This window comes from Sycon ciliatum, chromosome 1 (genome assembly GCF_964019385.1).
Source record: "Sycon ciliatum chromosome 1, ocSycCili1.1, whole genome shotgun sequence".
In the NCBI taxonomy this organism is placed as follows: domain Eukaryota; kingdom Metazoa; phylum Porifera; class Calcarea; order Leucosolenida; family Sycettidae; genus Sycon; species Sycon ciliatum.
Window position 1 is genome coordinate 9590606 of NC_088643.1, and position 17950 is coordinate 9608555.

General features: G+C 47.1%; 1 protein-coding gene across 2 annotated transcripts; it reads left to right on the forward strand.

The window, feature by feature from the left end:
* Positions 1-627: 627 nt before the first annotated feature.
* LOC135812431 (transcription factor SOX-11-like) lies at positions 628-17776 on the forward strand. Of its 2 annotated transcripts, none has more exons than XM_065325803.1 (3): positions 628-1137; positions 14049-14788; positions 16104-17776. In XM_065325803.1, exons 1-3 carry the CDS (start codon positions 1084-1086, stop codon positions 17182-17184), a joined length of 1875 nt encoding a protein of 624 aa, XP_065181875.1. In that variant the 5' UTR covers positions 628-1083; the 3' UTR covers positions 17185-17776. The 2 variants fall into 2 exon arrangements, with proteins under 2 accessions (XP_065181875.1, XP_065181882.1); XM_065325810.1 differs by lacking the exon at positions 628-1137 and adding an exon at positions 13626-13838.
* Positions 17777-17950: the final 174 nt, after the last annotated feature.

Genomic DNA, 17950 nt, shown 5'->3' on the forward strand with positions numbered 1-17950 from the left:
AAGCAGGTCACTGTTGGACTGTTCCGTACAAATATTAATAATAATTACCCACAGTGTAGCTGAGCTAGAGTAAGATGTACGTAGCTGGATGCAGCGCAAAATACACAAGAATTAATAATAAAATTATGTTCGCCGCGCTGTACGTGAGCTTGACCAAGCGCCGGCGCGGCATAGCCAGAGCTAGAGGCGAGCTCAAGTCCCGATTTTTGCCAGAAAGGATCTAGGCGTGAGACTGGGAGGCCTGGGTTCGAGGTGATAAGACTAAAGAGCTAGCTCCACATCGTGACATTTTCAAATGTGTCAACACACACACACACGCACACACGTACACACACGCGTTCACAACACACGCGCGCATACACACACATATATACACGTACACACACTACGTTTCGATGGATGAAACACATGGACTTGAAGTTGAACCTGAAGTGATATGAAAATGAGCTCATGACGAGGGTGGTTGAACAGCAAACACTGAAACTGTCCGGGAGCTGCTGCGAGGAAGTCTTTGTCCTCCTTCACTGGCTTCAGTCCCCAAAGCAATCTTGTCAAGTGCGATTCACGCTTCATGGCTGAGATCGATATTGAGAACAACTTCCGCGCACAAGCTCTCACTCCATCTCTCTCACACACACGCAGTCAATCTTCAAAATGAAACGTGCACAATACATAACAGGACACCTACCACGGGTATAGTGTAGAAGCCGAATCGCCAGTAGAATTATCTCCCATTGAAGCCGCTTCGCTAGCAGAGAAGCGCCCATTATATTCGACCGCCGGTGGAAATATCTTCGCCACAACATTGCAGTCGGATTGTGTTGAACCCCGCTTCTTGGCTCCGCCACAAGCCACGGATTCTTCCTGTCCAATCACATCACACGAATTAGTAATATAAAGGGCAGGTGAATACTTGCCGTGTAAAACATTTGTCGTGCCTTCCCATCACCCGGCAGTCTGCGGATCGCCTTCGTTGGACAAGCTACAAGTAAATCAGCGCGCCGGTGCCAAGCCAATGCTCAGCAGTGTGTCGCTATTGAGCCACTACCGACAGTTGACATCTGGTGCAGACTTCCGACGACAATGTTACCGGTGGGAGGTTCGAGAAACGATCCATCACGGACGTCAATGGCTGGGGTAAGTTTCAGGAAGTGGCATGTCTGTCATTATGTCCATGGGTATTGTGTGTGCGTGTGCCCTCTGTGGGGAGGGTATTTTCGCGCCATAGATGAATAGCGGACTCTGCGTAGCATCTTGCTTGGCAAACGGTAACGGTTCCACTAAGCCTTCATTCGAATCTAGCAATACATCTGCAATTCATCTCCATAGTAGAGCTGGCAGTGATGTTTTCAAACGTATTTGTCAACAGAAAGAACACTAGGAGGGAAATAATCTTAAACATCAATGCGAGAACAACTACTGAACCTCACAACGACTCTGAATGGGTTGCAAAATAGCACAAGGAAGATTATTTTTCGATCATCTCATTGAACTAGATTTGCTGAAGGTCTGATTGGAGTTTCTTATGGTTCGTCCTCTCAAACTCATGTTTGGTTAGATACGCTCTCATGCAGATGATTATGAACATGTCCCAACTCTTCGTTGCGTGCTGGGAGTGGCTGGCATGTCATTATCGTTCACTATTCAATCTCTTGGCGTTTGAAATGGTGCACAGAAAGTGTGGGAAATCTCTCCGTTATTATAAAGGATTTCGTGGAGTTTGCAATGTCTGCCCCCAACATTTATCCATTCATACATCTATGATATTGAGATGGCAACAAGGGAATGTAGGAACTGGCTCGAGAGGAAAAGAGCTAAACAGATGGAAAGATGGAATAAAGGATAAATCCATTTTCAGAGATATACTTTCCTGCTTTTTCGATTCTCGTTATCGTCACCAGCCAGTTGCGTATGATGGTGCAGTTGGTTTGGTCTATAAATAAGAGACCAAAAGCCGTAGAGCTTCCACCGTGTCTTGCCGTTGAAGACCAGCTAGCAGGAACCCAAAGCAAGAGATGGAGGATCCTTGTGTCCGGCTGTGGTATTTGGTGATCCTCTGAATCGACTCTGATTTATAATAATACGTGTTAGGTTGTGTAGCTGCTCCATCCAGTACATTTGCCTACTGGTGATCATCATCGTGCTAGGTTGTGTTTCACCCTCCCTGTGACATTATTCTTGGCGTTCTGTCTCACAGAATATGGCTGTGGATGTATCCATCGGTACTCGATATTATACAATTTGTGAAGCTTTCAGCAGAGTTGGTGTGAGAGTGTCACGTGTGTGTAAGAGTTCTTGCAACGGTGAAGGAGGATCAAGAGAGGAACAGAGGGGAAAGTTTTTAAAGTGTCTGCAAAACAGAAAACAAGAACGACTTCCTTAGAGCTGGATAAATTTGCAGGCAGCTTCACGTAGCTGCTCGGTACACGTCATTGGCAAAGCGGGCGCTTATAATGTTTGTAGGTCCACTAATTCGTATACCGTGGTACCTTGCAGTGTTGGTGATGTAAAGTCTAGCTGTGAGGAAATTAAATGGCAAAGAGTACCCCATTGTTCATCAGTTGAGGGAGTTGAATAGGGAAAGGTCTAAAGAAACAAATCGACTGTTTCCACCAGCACTCAAACCAGGGACCTTTGCTTGAGGCCAGCCTCATTATGTGTGTTCGCCTTTGTGTGTATGCGTGTGCCTGTGTGCGTGTGTGTTTCTGTGCGCCTGTGTGTGTGTGTGCGTGTGTGTGCTTGTGTGTGTTACTTGTGTATGTATATGACTGTGTGTGTTACATGTGTATGTATGTGTGTGTGTGTTCGTTCATGCGTGCGCTTGTGCGCGCGCGTGAGTGTATGTGGCCAAACTATTGAACGGCTGCCATCTTACCAAAGCATTTAGAAGCTGGACCATTTTCATCTTGAGAGCCCAGTGTGTCGTAGCTATCCTTCATAGCTGAGGTTGTTGGTAGCCTCACAGCAGTGGCTCGGGGTTCCCAACGCTCAGTTTCCGAGCCTCAGAGTTTGTGAACTTAGTACAATTTCCTCAGAATGTGTCTGATGTGTGTGTGTGTGTGTGGGGGGGGGGGGGGGGGGTGATGTGTGGGTGTACTGGTGCAAGTCTCGCCTTGATCTAAGGTTAGAAGTTTCATTCACATCTTACCCGAAATCATTGCCGTACCAGCGAGATATTCAGCGGGTATGCTGGCAATAGTTTGTTCCCTCATCTCCCAATCCTACTCCTGAAAGGAAAATACAACTTCAAAATAGCCATTATATATTACATGCCGGTGAGGAATGTTGGCACAAGTGCAAAACTTTACATTAATTCAAAGCAAAACAAAAGAAATGACACGAATGTCTCAGTAACATGTCAGTTTTGTGCCCTGTTATCGCACTTTCTGACTGTTTATTATCTTGTTACAGTTGTGGATAGTTGCTTCATAACTCGTTTATAATACATGTACAGTGTATATGTGGTTTAATAACTTGAAATGGTGCAACTTGAAAAGCAGCGGCCAGCAATATGATTTTGTTTGTGGCTGTGTGCGTGCGTGCTTGCTTTCATGTATGTGTATTTCGTTTTTCCCTCTGCCCTAGACTATGTCTTTTTCTCTTTCTTTGCTCACCTATTGCTCGTCACGTCTTTTACAGATTTGGTAGTATGGAAAGTTTGGAAACCCCCTCGATAGGCGAAAGCCTTTGGGGAATCCTTAAACAATAAATCTTACAAAATTACAAATTCACTGCCGTTTACCTGCCATACGTGTTGATGCTCTGTTTCATTCTGATGTCGCCCTGTACCGTTACTAACGCTACATGTGCAGTCAGTGTTGTTGGTTGACAGTATGCTACAAGGTGCAGGACCGCCGTGTTTGGAAACAGTGGCTATACTACAACCACCTAACACCATACCCCGTCATATTTAGAAGAGAAAGCGTATTCAAGTCAGTGCTGTCTAAGTATATGCAGAATCGAAGACGGTTTGAGAAAATTTAATGAACTCGGGTGGAGAGCCAAGGAATACTTATAAAAAGTAAAAAGGACCAAGGAACTATAATGTCCACTAACACCACGAGATGTGCTAGAGCTGTTAGCCAGTTAGTTGTAGAACGTCAGTACCGTCGGTCAGTGTTGTGCAATGTTATCGCATGAGCTGATTGTTTAGTAACTGGTGGTGTTAGTGGACATTATAGTATAACTTGTAGTTCCTTGGTTTTAGAAATGTTTCTTTTTCCTCACATACATGTACAGCTCTGGCACAGAAGGCAAGAAACAGACAACACTAGAAACTGAGAGAACTAAGGGTAGGGGTCACACAAGTTGCCTGGCATGTTGTTGGCTGACAGCAAGTAACAAGGTGGAGGACACCGTGTTCAGAAACAGTGACCTTTCTACAATCATTCACGGTTGGTAGAGCCCTGGTCGGTTGCGACCATCGGAACCGTTTGGATGTTAGACCCGATTCTGACCCCCTCTATTCTAGGGGAGCAAAGTTTCAAGAAGGAGCTTCAAGCAACATTTGATTGCCTCCATCGCGGTCTCTAGTTACGGGTCAAACATCGTCTTTGGGACAAAAAAGGCGATCGCTGGTCGTGTTCAGCAGGTAGTCGCAAGTTACAGAGCAATTTGAATGTGAGACAGTCCGTGCCTGGCGAAATGGTCGGAAGTACAGTCATGTACCAGGCTGGTCGCTGGTCACGGTGGTCTTTAGTTAAAGGTTTTACTGTATAACTGGCTGGAGTAGGCCTTTGCGGATAATGCCGGCAGAAAAATTGGCAGAATTCGGTACTATTTCTGGTAAGGTTCATGCATGTTTGGTATGTGGATAAAGAAATGCCTAGGCTGGAGGGATGCCATGTAGAGATCGGCCTATTTGCTTCGCACTGTGTCCATGTTTGGCCAGGTGACAAAGCTGCTTGGTGTGTGTCGGCTATCCGCAACGTAATAGAACTCGTTGGAAGGAAAAGCGGAAAGAGATTCGGCACCTTGTTCTTTCATTGCTTCCCTTGAAAATCCTGAACACTCACTCAGTTCTACATGTACATGAGTACATGTGCCGGCACTATGATCGCAGGTTCAGTCACTCATCCTTGTGTTGATGGCCCATGTACATTGTACATGCATGGCGGAAGAAACAGTATCCATTGTCCCTTGATTGAGGGAATCATGGGTGTGCTTCGACGACTTGCTAGAGACTGGATGTTCACGTAACGTACACGTATGGGCAGAATACAACGTCTACTGTCTGCCATCTTGGTTAAGGCCGACATGGTCATTGCCCGTGTTGAGTGCTGCGTCGCATACTACACGTACATTTTCATGGTCACTCGCGTGAATCCTACTTTACTCAATCTTTGGAATCGGATACTCCTAGAATCACTGGCCATCGTTGCGGATGGTCTCCTTACATCATGGAGGCGTACCAACCACTTGTTTGTTCTACCTCTGCTGTACATCCACACCACCGTGGTCCAAGAAATCCACACCCTTGATGTATCGCTAGTACATGTATAATTATTATAGCCTAGGAGAAAGAGCACACAAATGACAGTATTGGCGTATGTGGACTCTTGAGCATTGACGTCATCCTCGGCCCTAGGCTCCCCCCCCCCCGGCTGGTCCCCCCCCCCCCCCCCGGCTGGTCCCCCCCGGCTGTTCCCCCCCTTTGCCGCCTGAAAAACAACAATGATAAAGTACATTATCCCGGTTGCTGAACAGAATATTCGCTGACGACAGGGTGAGTTCATGCGCGTGTTAGTACTGTTACTGTGATTGTGTATAATCCTGTCCTGTCCTGTCCTGTAGAGCCACTACCACTAGGGTCACGTGGGCCCCGGAGGGGCAGCAGAGAGAGAGAAAGAGCACGCCACCCGATGGCGCTCCAGATGCGAGACTAGTCGGAACCGGCGAGAGCAGATACACATATGCGGGAACTTGTCCCGTTCTCTGGCCATTGGTCGATTGTGTATAATCATGTACATGTACACTGTGCATGACACGTGCATGTACAGTGTGTACATGCACATGTACATGTATACACGTGCATGTCCAAGAACGCAATCTTTGTGTGAGTGGGAGCGTCTTTGTATCCGACTCGACGATGAATTTCCTGAAGTCGATCTTTTGTTCGCCTTGCCAAATCCGAGCAGGCGGCAGATTAATTCGGGATAGGTTTGGTACCCCAAACTGCCCACCCTCACTCCATACCTGACAAGACTGTGTCACTGTCGGAAGAGAGACGCCACAATCGGGGAAAACAATGCTGAATGAGATGAATGGAGGTGCCCTCACTCGCTGACCATCTGAGAAGGCATTTGCGACAGCGTTGGTATGGGGCGTACCGTCAACAACCTGGCAAGTGCCTGCCGAAAACGGAGGTGCCACAAATACGCATACAGTGTATACTATTACTGTGCAAGAGGTGAATGGGCAAAACCAGGCTGTTGAGTGTTGTCAATGTCACACAGACTTGAAGTGATCAGACTTCTCCACAGCAACAAAGTGATCAAGAGCAAAGCTTTTAAGACAGTAAGACGTATACGAACGCCGAAAAGCTGGAAGGAAAGACCCGGGGGTGTAGGGACTGTAGGGTGTCTCAAATGACGTAACTGCAATTAAGCACTCTTGGTATTATGTACATTAATGTTGTGTAAACACGTATACTAACGTACAAGTACAATGTAGTCAGCCTTCCGAATAACGACCCTGGATTGTGCACGAGGAAAGATGTCGTTATTCACGAGTTGCGGTTATTCGTGAGGTTGAGAGTATGCAGTCAAATGGTCATTACACTAGGTCTGAAGGATGTGTCGTTATTGCCGAGTTGTTGTTATACCCGAGTTGTTGTTATACCCGAGTTGTTGTTATACCCGAGTTGTTGTTATACCCGAGTTGTTGTTATACCCGAGTTGTTGTTATTCCCGAGTTGTTATACCCGAGGTCGCTATTCACGAGCTTGACTATTAGAACAGCGATTGGGCCCAATCAGGCCAATCGACAGTACAGAAACAATTCGTTGATACCGTCACTTTATTGGTTGGCATATTTTATTTTTACTTCGCCAGAATGAACAGGCATTGCTGCCTTCTTGCCTGGACAAGTGGATTGTCCAAGCTCTCACAAAAAGACAAAGAAAGGAAAGAACTTGCAACGGGATTTGCAGTGTGCTGGAAGTAAGGAATGACGTGTGTATGAGGGGGACTGCTAGAGGGAATACGGGTCTCTAGTGTCCCTTCTACGTGATATTTCTCTACGCGTGTTGTGTCAGACATACATGTACATGTACACATACATGTACATGTACATGTACATGCAGTGAAACGTGTACAGGTAGGCTCTGAGGTTGGTTCAGAGTTTCATGCACAACGGTGCAATCCTCAGACTTGATCATTGCACGGTTGTGCACGAAACTCTTGAGTTACAACCACAGAGCCTTTCTGTACACTGTTTCACTGCTCTACCCTCTGCCTCCACGGCATAATATCGAGCATTCTTTGCACACTAGGTGCATCCCTCGTGTCGTGTATGCATCGGGGAGTGGTATGATGTTAACCTGCTCCCTGGAACAACATCGTGTATACTGTACATGTCAGACAGAATGAAGAGCAACAATTCCAGCAATCATACTGCAGTCATACGACAGTAGAATCGCGCGCCCAAGAACGTTGTTTCCAAGGAGTTAGCCTGGGGCGTTTTTGCTTTGTCAGCAATCTGGCTGCGTTCTTATAGCACATTCTAAGAAACTATCCGTCCTGGATCATATGTATCCCATAAGCTACCAGAAAACCAACACCGCCGTTCTTAGCTTTAGACTGTGGCGCTCTTAGAATTTCAGGCTGGACGTTCTTGGGCTCCACGTTCTTCAGTATCTAGTCTACAGGTATGAATGATGATTGTACCGGTATGCAATGCCACAATCCCTACACGTGCACCGTAGTCAGTATTCTTGTGCTATCCAGACTCTGCGACTGGGTATACAGAGCGCGTGTGCCGAAACGAGGTACAATTTCCATAATGTACATATGCACATGCATTGCTCATACACAGCAATGTGAACCAAGTCGGCCTGGCCTGTAGCTAGATACATGTAGCTGTTCATCGTACTCTTGCTGTTTGCATAAGCCATTACATGATTTAAGAGTACTAGCAGATCAGATGGCTTACAAGATGAGTACTTGCAAGGCTATTACAATTTACAAACAAGCCAAGCTGAGAGCAGATTCAATAACTGGAACTGCGTAATTGAATTACGTCGGCGGTCTTCAGCGCTAATGGCATTTGCTTCCTGGGAACTGCTGCCTTTTGTTTTGGAGTTAGTGTGATTGTGGGGATTTGTGGCAGCGGCTTTCATCTACATGTACATGTGTGTGACCGGTCTAGCCATCAGCCCAGAGTCAACCCATACATGTACCACTAATCACTCTCAGCATGCAAGCGCGGGTGTAGGAAGATTAATTAAAGCTGTCCATGTTTTTGTTGCAATGCTACATGATTTTTGAATCCGGACAGCACTATAAAGTCAAGCCAAGAATGTTGAATTTCCAATGTATAAATTAATGCATCCTTCATCCCCCCGGAACGAAAAGCTATTGACAGAACTCCAACAATATCCGCTTTCCTGGGGCAATGCCACTGTGCCCCAGTGCTACAAGGTATACATGTACATGACTGTAAGTGTTGATGGTTCTGCACTCAGATAACCACACAGGTCGAAGCAGCGAAACATGAGACCAGACGGGGTGTGTGAGGGATTCGAATTTGAGCTTGTGGCGGGGTGGTAGGGGGTGAAGTCCTACTCCAGTCAATCCCACATTGAACAAAAATCTTGTATAGGTTTACACTTCTCCGCTACTCCGCGCCAAGGACGTGCATCCAAATACTAATACAATCATAATTATACATGTACTTGTAGTCATGTACATGTACAATCCATCACTGCTGAGTAATCCAGACTGTTGTTCGTGCGCTTTCGCACGAACAACGACAGGTGCATTTATCGAAGCCTCCCACAAGCATGTACATGTACATGTACCAATTGTTATTTTATTGTATTTTTTTGTATGTATTGCGAGTGGCAAGCAGATCAGGCAAATTGCTTGTTGACAATGGCATCGCTGTAGAGACGGGAATGTAAAGGAGAAGAGAGGGGAGGGAGCGACCGGGGCGTACAAGCCTGTAATGAGGATATCCGTGGAGGGGAGCATTGGAGGCCCCGGAGTCTTCGTATCAATGTTTAACCGGAGACGTTACATGTACATGTACACGTACGTGTCGTCGGATCTGATAGAAGAAAAGATTCCAATCCAACAAAATTAAATATTAATCGTTTCCTTAAAATTATGGCACGTATGCAAAATCCCCATACTATTCAAGTCATCACGTGGCTGAACTACGGTCATGGCATGCAGCAAGTGAGGAACATGACTCTGACGACCTCCTACAGGCTACAGTCATGGAACTCGTGATAATGACCATGAAGAGTCTGAGTGGTGCACTTCATGCTGACTTGATAACGGCCAGTGAATGGACAGGCGAAAGGGTGGCGGAGTCTTGAGTAGGTCAACCCTGCAGCGTTTCCCTGATTGCGTCCCGAACAAGTTCAGAACGGCCGCTCTCGACGCGTACGTGATATTTACCGCCGAAGCTCTGGCTAACTAGTGCAGACCTCTTGGGGTAACAATGCAGAACTCCGTAATTGCATCCGGTGAGGCGCATCTGCTGCAATGTCCAGCCACTCACTATTCTCACGCTGAGCGCTGGCGCTCCGTCCTCAAGACGCCCACCCGCACCACTGCTCGAGAGGTTCTAGCTCTGCGGGATACAGGCAGTCGCGCAGCTGCAGTACGACACCATTATGTGCTAGTAAAGTGCTACTGCACTGCTGGTCTGAGATATTAGAATGCCCTGCAAATACAGAAGAACATGCACGCAACCTCTAGTCTGGACAGCTAGCTGTTTGGACCATCCGTCTCATCAGCGATAAAATTAATAGACTGGATTTTGAAACTCTGATACTTTGTTCTGCAACGATAGAGTTTGCGTTTCAATTCTTGCAAATTACATTGTATTGAGTGAGGTAGATGTACGAACTGGGGAACGTGATTCCACAGGGTGCCAATCCGGTATAAAAATAGAGATGAGAGGGATCTTAGGAAACGGTGTGCTCCCTGAGAGGGATTTGCCATTATTATTGAACATTGCTGCAACTGATACACGCCGCAAGTCTGGTAGATCGGGCAGCAACACAGTTGTGGTGCATGGTACATCTACTTGTACACACGGAACAGAACTACAAGGACAATCAAGGCTTGTTTGCTGCTACTTCAACTTCAAGTTTCATGCTCTCGCAATCATCAGGCAACAGCTTCTTGTAGTTGTACATGTAAATGTGCATAAAATTTTACCATTATCATGTAGCGACGTCACACATAATGGTCCAGTGCCAGCGAGTTAAGAGGTGATACTTATGCAATTATTGGTCACTTTACCGCTCGTTTTCTGTTGATCGAGACAGTTGATATAATGTGGCCTGGGTACAACATTACATGTACATGTAGTTCAATCTTTCCATGTCCCTTTGCGAAGGTAAACGCTCTATTGCCAGTATTGGAAGTTCGGTGAAAGTTCAGGCTACATTAGATTCCTGCAATACAGAAGCGGATAAGTCGATCCAATTCAGTGACTCTCCCTCTCACTGCCGTGGAGTTTACTGTCATTGTACTTGCTGCAACCGTGTGGGGCCTAAGTAACGCAGTTAACGGATTGGACGACTATTACTCGGCAACTGACTGTGACTCTCACCATTTGGAGTATGCGTGTTTTACATTAGCTCCAACTGTTCTGCAGTTGAAGTTCTTTTCATATAAATACCTTCAAGTATTGTGATTTGAGACGGGTTTTCAAACTTCTCGGCATCACCCACCGACAGACACAGGAACGCATGGGCACACCTACATGTACAATACATGTACAAACGTTCAAGCCTCTGGGCCTGGCACAAGCCACTGTCATTGGCACAGGCAAAAAACTGGACTAGCCCCTTGGGCCAGTGAGGGCATGAATAGTCATCGAACGGAGCGTATAAGCAACCAGTATCTGGGCGTCAGGCAAGAATCCCTTTCAGATCTGATTGTTTGTTCGACATCTGGCCGAAACCGATACTGGCACCGGGTAATTGTTGCTTGCAATGGGCACATAGTAGTAGTACATGTGGGTATTGGGTTATATAATACCATGTACATGTACATGTACATGCTAGTACATACATGTAGGCATCATGTGGGTAGGTGGAGTACCAGTACTGGCTGGAACAAGCGCGTTGTTTAGGATACCGAGTGGACCTAGTTATACATGTACATTTGTATGTACATGTACATGTACTATGATGTAGCCCCAATCAGCAGATGAATGCATTTTGGTGACCATGAAACTCTCAGCTCAGTGGAAATATTCAAATATTAATTACTGAATGTCGAAATAATGAGTGTCGCAATAACAGTACTAAAATAGATAGCTCCCTGCAGTGACTGTTTACGTGTAGTGTACACACACGATAATCATCGCCCGGTGCATGCTGCTTCACTCTTCGCTGGGTGATGGATCCATCTGCATAATTATCTAGAAGACCCTTGACTAGTGGTTAGAGCGTGGGTGATTGCGGCACCTCTGCCAGTCTGCCTCCCCCTGCTCCTCCTACTTTGCGGTCTGTGGTGGTGAGGAGCAACCGTGGCAGGCGACTTATCACGCCGGAATCAGAGCCAGCTCCAACATTGAAGCTACATGTACTTTCAAATTCAACGGAAGCATCAGCAGCCACGGGAACGACAACAACAACAACTAATCAAGTTTTAGTCTTTCCAAATTCAGCCACTCCCTGTATTATCCTTGATGAGAAGGGAACGAAAACGTTCGATAACTTATGAGAAGTGCTTTGTAGACTGGATGTGTAAAATTGCGTGAATGCTTGTGAACCTACATGTACCTTCATTTGGAAATTGTTATCAGCCTCCGACCTCCTTTTTCTTCTACATGGCTTTTGCACAACGGTAATTTTTGCCCGCAAAAGAGGCTTAAAAAAGCAATTCCCAAAGGGTTTTGTACGAAAACGTGTTCGAATCATAATGTATCCATGGTTCTTTCTTCCCAATGTATTTCTCCTTTCCTTTTAGATTGTTGTCGCATCGTCTTCATTGCTTGACATTGTTTTATAAAGTAATCAGAATGTCACTTCAGCTCGTCCTCCTTGTTGCAACAAATACAATGCCCTTCATACAGCACTGTTTCGACCACTACGGTCTCATCAGTGTAGGTTGAGGATAACGAATAGCTAGAATAAATTTGAAAGCACAGTTTTACACATAGAATGAAAATGAAGAAGTGCGATCCCGCGCTTTGAGGTAATAGAGGTCGGCCAGAGTGCGCATGTGGTGGAGGTCGAATTGCTGCATTATTAATATTGCTAGTTTACTATGAGCTTATGTGCACATAGTAAAAGACAGCTTTCTTTTGTCTGGCGCTGTGCGAATGGACATCGTTCTCCTCTGCTGACTGATGTATTCCTGCCTTTGGACAATCAGATGCGAGGTGGCCAATCCAACCTCCTAGGCTAAAGTTTCTCCGTCGCCGTTCAGCGATCGGTACCCACACAGTGAGCTTCAACGGTGTGGTCCTCTGGACCGCACTTCGCAATCCAGCTTCTCTGATGTACCAGCCATTATCTATCAGCATCACGTCTCATTTTTCCCCGAGATGTTTTGATGCATAGTGATTATGACGCTCATCATTCGCTCCCTTGTCATTTTAGCGAATTCAAGTAAAGAAAACAACAACACAACAACATCATAATTATCTAGTATTATTGTCTCAATCGTCCTTGTCGTTGCATACTGTGCAGCCTGAACCATAACGGATGTTGTCATACATGTACTTCCTTTCGCCACGGCGGGCTTTTGTAGGTCTTGTACATGTACTTCTGTTTGGTCATCTCCTCTTCGCTCGCTGCTCTACAGTGGTGCCATTGTCATCAGGCCATTTGCCTGTTCTGCTTGCCACCCTAAATAAATACAAAATTAATACAATACAATAATAATGTGAATGCCAATCCCTCAAGACTCGGCACGTGAGGGCTAAAGCGCGCGCTGCGCGCAAAGAGTCAGTTGCAGGTACAAAATCATGGCACGAGAACAAACCCATTAATTATTTTCAATGGTGTGCAAATACTGTACTACTTGTGCCATTCATCTCGACGGTACTACAGTAGTCAGTAGTAATAATCAAGCACGGCCCTAGGCCAGGACCCGGTACCCAGGACTCCTGAATGCCCCGCCATCGAAGCGCCTTTCTGAAGGGATCGGATCACGTGCGCAATGATGGTCGCTGTAGATCGATGGTAGATAGGCTGGAGTGCGGCAATGACGTCCATACCAGAGCGAATCGCTCAGATGGCCCAGTAGTACAGAATGCCCGCGGACTCCGGAAACGCAGGCTAAGAGAACACCGGTGTGAATGTCGTCCTCCTTCGAGAGTCCTTGGCACGCCAACAAAAGCTGCATGCGAGTACGTGTACATACGTACATGCGTACATGTACGCAGCAGGCAACACACTGTAAAAATGACTACAAATAACAGTGGTGGTGATCCGTCTCCTTCAAAACGGCCCTGATCACTTGGCGTCGAGTTCAAGTCAGAGTTCAAAGGTTCCCTGGCGCTTACCGAGCAGGCTATAGCGTTCGCTGCGTTGCAAGAACGGGGTCCGGGTTAGCGCTTCAATGCTGCCGGAGCAGATGGCTAATCTGAGCTGACCACCAAAGTAGCACTGTAGGGACGTCACGAAACCAACAAACAATTGAAAAGTACGTGAAAACTGTCACATGCTGTATAATAGTGTTGGCTTGTCGAGTTCGATAAGTGATGGAAGCAAACACAAAACAGCGTCCTGTTCCTGCTTTGCCTACAATACATGAAGCTGAAGCCCGGAATTTAGGCTTTTAATTTTATCATTGAAAGTCTATAAAACTGTCGGGTGTGTTCTTTGCTTTTCATTCTCGTTCTACTCTCTTCAGGGTTCACCTCAGTTGGACGATAATCTGCTCATACTCGGGCAAGCATCGCATGCTGAGCTCTTCTCCACAGAGCGAACCATCGAGAAAAAAGAATTGGCCGCCAGCGCTGGCGACGACGCCACCCAGCGACAGAGGCAGCAGTCAGCCACTGCGGGAAAAGCTGTGGGTGACTTGGCCAAGGCAAAACACAGATCTAACGTAACGAGTTACTCCGACCAGTTCACCATGAAACCGGAAATGGAGACGCCTGACGATTGTCAATATGGGGTAGGCAGCGGCAGGGACATGTGTAGCGGAAGCAACGCTCGTCGTATCAAGCGCCCAATGAACTCGTTTCTGATGTGGGCCAAGGAAGCCAGGAAGCGAGTTAGCGACGAACACGCCGACTTGGACAACGCAGCAATCAGTGGCTTGCTTGGTCAGCTATGGAAGGAGCTGCCAGATAGCCAGAAAGAACCCTTCATACTCCGTGCTGATGACGTCCGACAGCAGCATCGTCACGATCACCCCAGCTACTACCGGCATCGCCAACGCAAGAAGCCGCTCACCAAGGACAAGATCGTCAACGAGAAAATTCATCAAGTCGTCCAGGTCGTCCTGGACTCGAAAGAATTCCCACCGCTCATGCAGGTTGGAGCAGAAGCGATGGGCAGCAACACCGGTGAGGCTGGCGCTGGCGAAACCTGGGACAAGTCAGCGCAATCGGACAACGCCAGAGTGACCTGCCCTGCCAGTAGAAGGTGAGAACTCTGCAATCGCTGTCACAACTGTCATGGTTTCCCTTTTCTCTCTAGCTCTTCTCTTGTACCTTCTTGCTATTATTCACTTAAACATGTAACTACTTGTCGATACTGTGCGTAGAGGCACCGACTCACTAAAATGTTTGGTACTTTGTCGGCTCATCATCTCAACACAGATTCTAAGGAGAACACAACTACTTATACGTACTAATGAGGAAGGAACTTAGAAAACATTATCCAAAGAGAGGTTTTGGTCACAACTGTCATACTTTGAAGTGCATGTACCATTATTATCACTGAGTCTGTTGTTGAGAGTGCACCATCCGGCACCTGTGCGCACTTACAACCTACCTGCATTGGTCATTGATTCGTCAAATTAAGGCAATCCCATAAATAGAAGTGCACAGGCTCCAGTCTCCTGTGTTAAATACAAGCAGTCACAGTGAGCCACTAGCAGTCTGTATGCTACTTACATAATTAGAAGGGTAGCATGGTGCGTTGCAACTTGCAACTGACGTGGATGCTGCTGTTTATAATGCTCCCCCACCATCCACCCTCTCCCCTCACCAAGCTCCTAACTCATATTCATAAGACGTAGGATGAGGGTTCGGGCTACACTGTTTTCCCTGGTAACGCATTGACGGCTCTTCATGATGAATGTGTGTGAGAGGGAGAGAGAGAGAGTGTGTGTGTGTGTGTGTGTGTGTGTGTGTGTGTGTGTGTGTGTGTGTGTGTGTGTGTGTGTGTGTGTGAGAGAGAGAGAGAGAGAGAGAATGTGGAATGGCAGTATGACGTCAGAGCTACTGGGACAAACTCATGTACTTCAGAAGTACCATCAAGGTCTGGGGCACCAAACTATATACCGGCACGTGGTCTAAATGTAGCATGTCTCTCCAGCACCTTCTGGAAAGCGTGGCTTTTTTTTGTCCTCCACGATGGTCTAGTATCATTTCAAAGTCAGGTGCATATGCCCAATATTGCCGAGTTTCTGAACGATTGGAGATATTTAATGGGCGCCAAACATTGAAAGCTCTCGGACGCACCACCGACAGTGAACTGTTCTTTTCTGGTTCAAAATTATAGAGCGGATACAAGTGAAACCTAGGCCCGCAATGTGTTGACAGAGCTGTACATGTATGAAAAGGTATATGGACATACGGGAACATGAATAGAGAAACCGGATAGATCAACCACTCAAATGTTGTGTTAAACTCGAAGCAACGGAAGAATTTGTACAGTGAAGGTTATACTGGCTACAGGCGACAATGTATTCTCAATCGTGCTTTGTCTCCATCGCTGTGTGTTATTTCTCCAGCAAGAAACTGGGTAGACGGCAGAAGAGCACAAGCGATAGTCGCGGCAGCAACAGTACAGCAAACAAGGGTGGCCGTAGAGGGAACAAGAACAAACGGCCCACAAACGCCTTCCTCCTCTGGGCGCAGTCCTCACGGCCGAAACTTGCCAAGAAGTTTGGCGAGCTGTCCAACTGGCAGATTAGCATGGTACTGGGGGAGCTGTGGAAGCAAGCACCGGTCGAGAGCAAATGCGGTTATCATAAACTGGCCGAGCAGCTGAGAAACGAGCACCGCGCCAGCAACCCGGAACTGTACCGTCATCCAGAGCGGCTCGCTGTCTGCAAGCTGGAGTCCGCTAAAGCGGAGAGCTCCCCCGGCGAGGACAAGATGACTGCCTTTGCTCTGCGCGTAAGCACAGCGTCGTGCAATGGCTCCTCATTGCGCAGCTCTGAATCGATGTACCTTAATTCTACGCCATCGGTCGCTGAGCCGGCAACGCTAGCGTTGTCTGCAGGTTCATCCATGTCATCAGCGTGCAGCACTATGAACACGTTGGCTTCACCGGCTTCATCCTCCGCAACAGCACTAGACTACCAACGGCTGCTGAGCGCTGACCTGCTAACCGATAGTGAACTATCTCACTGCCTGACGGACATCAGCGCCAGTGCAGTCGGCTCTGCTTCCCCGCTGGACGCACTCTTGCAGGCCGAGGATGTCAGCCACTTCCTGCAAGGCCTGGGCTCAGCGAAGTCAGAGAGCTCTCTTTTCTCCAGCAGCTCTTCGCCGATTCGACCCAGCGGAGGTATCGACGACACCGCTGTGCTCCTACCCGAGCCGATATGGTCGGCAGCACAGCTGACAAGCATAGCACCGTCTCTCTACGCCCAGTCCTACATGTGGCCAGACCTAGCCAACACACTGATGATGGACAGCTGGCATCCCAACACCAACCCGACCGCCCAGCACCTATGGTCCGCGCCGGCGATCCCTCAGGACATCACCATGGCCAATGGACTGCACTCTCCGTATCTCGGCTTCATGCCAGGACTGGCAAACCCAAGCACATTATCTACTGGCATGCAGCTACCCATTTTCAACTAAAAATCTCTCAACTACAATCCAGCTACACGCACACATGTTTCGTACAGCAGCAGCAGAATGGACTGCAAGTCCTCAGCGGAATCAAGCCATAGCTGTGCACTGGCGTTGCGTGAGAATCACGGTCCCATGGATTCTCGGCACCATTCTGTCTACGCAACATGTGGGCCGGCCGTAAAATTCACAACTGAACCTCAATCGCAGAAGAACTACAGAACACCAAAAATACTGGACTGGACTCTTGATCTAGACTCACTAATAACTGTCAATGCCTCTCGAACAGGTCAAAACGACAAAACTTCAAAGTGGACTTTCTTAGCTTTTTAGCAGTTTTTTTTTAATGAATTGTTCCCCAACAGTTGTGAAAATTCTTGCCGTGCATTCCACATTGTACTGTGCAGTTGAAACAGTTGACGTTGAATTTCCTTATGCATAACAACACTGCACTCGTTGTTGGCAGTCCAGCGTGTGCCACTATTTTCCTATCTAATTTCAGCCTGCCGACGATCGTACATGTACTGTGGAAGTCAACATAGCTTTTAACGGTTGTAATATTACTACTTTCTAGATCCCTGGTGTGGAGAGGGTGATTCCACAGCTTTGTCATGTGACTAAATCTGTGCAGAATGTGGACAGTGGCACCAACATGGCCGACATCATACGACCCATAGATACAGGGCTGGGTGGAGTTGGACCCAACATGGTTGTCCCGTGTGGTCATGTGATAGATGTAAAACCACTACTAGCATATTAATATTGCCTCAATCCA

Bases quoted from the DNA above. Each gene is read 5' to 3' on its own strand.
- LOC135812431 (XM_065325803.1), top strand. From the start codon at position 1,084: ATGTTACCGGTGGGAGGTTCGAGAAACGATCCATCACGGACGTCAATG. The intron at 1,138-14,048 runs GTAAGTTTCAGG...TACTCTCTTCAG, and splicing joins CACGGACGTCAATGGCTGGG to GGTTCACCTCAGTTGGACGA. The intron at 14,789-16,103 runs GTGAGAACTCTG...TTATTTCTCCAG, and splicing joins ACCTGCCCTGCCAGTAGAAG to CAAGAAACTGGGTAGACGGC.